Source organism: Limulus polyphemus, unplaced genomic scaffold (assembly GCF_000517525.1).
Source record: "Limulus polyphemus unplaced genomic scaffold, Limulus_polyphemus-2.1.2 Scaffold1588, whole genome shotgun sequence".
NCBI lineage: Eukaryota > Metazoa > Arthropoda > Merostomata > Xiphosura > Limulidae > Limulus > Limulus polyphemus.
The window spans coordinates 226,208-230,257 of NW_013667198.1; the positions used below are offsets into that span (position 1 = coordinate 226,208).

Below are 4,050 nucleotides of genomic sequence, written 5' to 3' on the forward strand. Positions count from 1 at the left end.
TTGACAACCACTGGCTATAGATTTCTCCAGACCAATCGCGACGTGAGAGTCTTATCGGTTGTTCTAGGACCCAAACATAATAATAAAAAATGTTCATTGTGGTAAAGGAAATAATAATTTGATCTAAGTAAGAGTTTTTTTTTTCTTCCCGATTTGTAAAAAATCCTTACGTGATAGAAAAAAAAAAGAATATTATTTTCGAAATATGCATAGGTGAATTATGGAAAATTCGTTATTAAAATCAAAACAACTTTTATGACATTTAAATTCACGGGCCTGTGTAATTAGTAATATTTTATTACAGGTTACAACTTTTACAGTAAGGAAGAATATCATTAAAACAGGTATAGCGTTTCGATCACCGGTGCAATCGTCTCAAGTACACAAGTCGTACCTGTTTTAAAAATATTCATCCTTACTGTAAAACTGAAACTTGTAATAAAATAGCCTTGGATCCTAGTTTATTAAAAGTAACGTTTAGGCAACTTAAATCTTAGATCTCTTAAAATAATGCTGAATTGTATTTTCTTAGTTTGGTTGATTTTCTTAGCATAAAGCTACACAATGGACTATCTGAAATTTGTCCACAGCGAGGAAAAGATCTGGATATTTTAGTGTTGTAACCACACAAACTTACCGATGGGAGGACTGTATTATCACAGGTTATATACATGTACCTCTGCACAACAAAATAAAGCAAAACAACATCTAGTAACAAAAACTATATACATATAAAAACTATATTTTTAATGTTGATATTGCTATTTTCTTATTAAATAAGTGGGCATGGCATGGCCAGGTGGTTAGGGCGCTTGACTCGCAACCTGAGGGTCGCGGGTTCGAATCCCCGTCTCACCAAACATGCTCGCCCTTTCAGCCGTGTGGAGCATTATAGTGTGACGGTCAGTCCCACTATTCGTTGGTAAAATGAGTAGCCCAAGAGTTGGCGGTGGGTGGTGATGACTAGCTACTTTTCCTCTAGTCTATCACTCGAAGATTAAAGATGGCTATGAGAAGACAGCAGTTGTGTGCTTTTGCAGGTAAGCTCTAAACAAACAACTAAACTGACCTATCACGTCTTCTACATAAGCACAACAACCGGGGGACGTGTTACCCTCAACTTTTTTTTAGGTACCTTTATGTCCTCCTCAACATTCAGACACCCACGTAGAATCTCGTACTTTAACTTTGTAAACGTACATATTTTCAGCACACAGGACTTCATAAAAATCCGTGTCTCTGCTATCCAGTTTCCCCCCCCCCTCTCCACACAAACACACAACGTTTTAGCCGTGGTTGCATCTGTGATATTCTGTTGTCCCTTTTTTTCAGGCGTATTTTCGAGTGACACATTTAACTTGAACTTTTATCACTTCAAATTCTTTTGTGCTTGCTGTTTCATTACCTAACATCTTTTAAACTATTGTGAGGACCTGTTTCAAAAACTCGATCTTATCATCCTCACTCATTTGTACTTAATAACCTACTGTAAATGCTATTTCTGAACAGCTACCTTCCCACTGACGCTAGCAAGCAGCCACAAGGGGTAGAGATATGGGACTTGTGGGCTTCACTTCAGCAAGTACAACCATTTCTAATTTGAATATTATGCAGTATGTGGAACTTGGAAATAAAGGTTGAATCTGATAAATGGTGTATCCCTACCGCAGTGCACGCATCACTCATGCAGATATCTATAAAACTAAGATATATCTCGTTATTCAAAACTACGACATACCTCTTAATTTCCACATTATAGTCCTTGTCATGGTGTTTCATTACTGCCGCACTCTTACTTCCACTTAGAATGTAATTGGTTTATATCATTCTAGAGGGCTCTAGAAGACCAAGCAACGCTTTTAAATACCAGTGATTTCTGAGATAACAGTGAACAGAAATGTGGCGGCGGCTTATCAACTTTGTGGCATCATACACAGTTTAGTTTTCTGAGTTTCAATTTTGATTCATACCACGTTTCTTTGTATCACTTTGTAAGAACGGTTTTGAGCACACAAATATTAGTTGTTGTTTTTGTCAGAGGGAAGCTAGCTACTTTATGTAAATTTATGCAACAAGTACTTTAGTTTTTGTTGTCTCTAATTTCGGAATCTTTTTAAAGGCACAGTATGCGTGACGTTAATGTCGGATTTCTTATATTTTCTTATTTGTTTCAGAACTTCTGCAAGAAGATTCACGAAAGTTGTCTGCATGTAGCCGTCCCTAATTAATTTTAAGCTGATAGACTAAAGGGAAGCCAGCTAGTTAGCAGTACCCACCAGCAACTCTTGTCTAATCGAGTATTGGTGTATGACAGTCATCCTCGTAGCGCACTCATGGGCCGAAAGTGCGGAGCGCGTTTTTTGAGCAACGGTCGCAAACCGTGAATCCTCGGTTCATATTCCCGTCACACTAACTGCAAAAAACATGCCCCCTATAAACTGTGAAGCCACCTGTCATGTGTACAGACACGGCAAACATGAATTGAAAACATTTGTCATGTGTACAAACACAGCAAACATGAACTGAAGCCATCTGTCATGTGTACAAACACAGCAAACATGAACTGAAGCCATCTGTCATGTGTACAAACACAGCAAACATGAACTGAAGCCATCTGTCATGTGTACAAACACAGCAAACATGAACTGAAGACACCTGTCATGTGTACAAACACTGCAAACATGAACTGAAGCCATCTGTCATGTGTACAAACACAGCAAACATGAACTAAAGCCATCTGTCATGTGTACAAACACAGCAAACATGAACTGAAGCCATGTGTCATGTGTATAAACACAGCAAACATGAACAAATTATAATAAATGTTTGAATAACGTGTTTGTATGAATATTGTTTATGTTGTGAAAGAGATCGTCACATATTGAAATACTAGCTTTCGAGACCTAAGACAACACAAATGTTCAAGCGTTTCATAAGCACGATCGAAAAAAAAAGGAAATACTCTCAGACTCAGAAATTTTATCATGAAGCAGTTATTTCCTTAACATAAAAATATTTTGATCATGCTTCTAACTTATTCGAAATGTTAAAGAAAGCTATATTTTTTTAGAAAATTTAAATGAAAAACAGCTCAAATACATAGTATTTATTTTGATATTATAAATATTTCATTTTATTTTCAACAAACTTTAAAACATTAACGAGAAACTAACTTATATCGATCACATGTAAACTTTAAACAATAGACCTCTTTCTCGTAGAGTTCAGCCTAACATGGTAACAGATTAAAAAGTTTTACACGTAGGGTGTGGTTTCGTTCCAGCTAACTTGAGCCCCTTGCCACCTGTAAATGAAATATAAAATATCAGTCTCATATTTAAAGACCTGAAAGGAATATTTCAAAAATTTGCTTTCACGTTTATATTTCACTTTTTTATTAATCTAATCGAGACACCTAATTTTCAGCATTCCAAGAACCTTGGCCTGATTTTTGTTGTTGTTGTTTTTGTTTGAATCACATTTGTAAGAATAATCCTTAACAGTAGCGATAGTAGAAGTGGTTTACGAGTGATGGATGTTTAAAAATAACGAAAAATGCCCTCATTCTGAAATGATGATAATTCTATTCAAATTCGCTAACCAACGTATATTACCAGTGAAGTATTTGTTTTGTAAGTTGTTTTAGCTCACCATTTTGTAACCGAAATTACTTTTAAGCGCATACCTATAATCATAACTAGCTATGAGGACACCAAGGTCGTGTCCTCATTTTTTGTTTGTTTGTTTGGAGAGGGGGGGGGGGCTTTCCTCACTCACTCATTCACACACACACACACAGATATATGATTAAGAATTATATCTTAAAACCCAAGTATAACCTCGGTAGAACATTGGCTCTGATTACGGTGCTGCACATACTTAAAATAATTTAGGTCCATAAATACTTTACACGCTCCACCATTTTAAGGAACTTTATTGTATATCTTTGTTTTGCTGACTCCAGCCGTGTCGATGAGCCTTGAATAGACGAAGCTGCAGTCCGCAGCAGAGGGTACGGCCAATCCAATATGGCCCGGCATGGCCAGGTGG

At 36.7% G+C, this 4,050-nt stretch overlaps 1 protein-coding gene across 1 annotated transcript in view; it reads right to left on the minus strand.

Annotated features, from left to right (window-relative positions):
- Positions 1 to 3,226: 3,226 nt before the first annotated feature.
- Positions 3,227 to 4,050, minus strand: part of LOC106464212 (inactive ubiquitin carboxyl-terminal hydrolase MINDY-4B-like) — a 30,845-nt gene continuing 30,021 nt past the window's right edge. Inside the window, exon 12 of the mRNA XM_013924341.2 lies at positions 3,227 to 3,304. Within this exon, the coding sequence (XP_013779795.1) occupies positions 3,256 to 3,304 (49 nt within the window). The 3' untranslated portion in view covers positions 3,227 to 3,255. The remainder of the gene's footprint in view (positions 3,305 to 4,050) is intronic.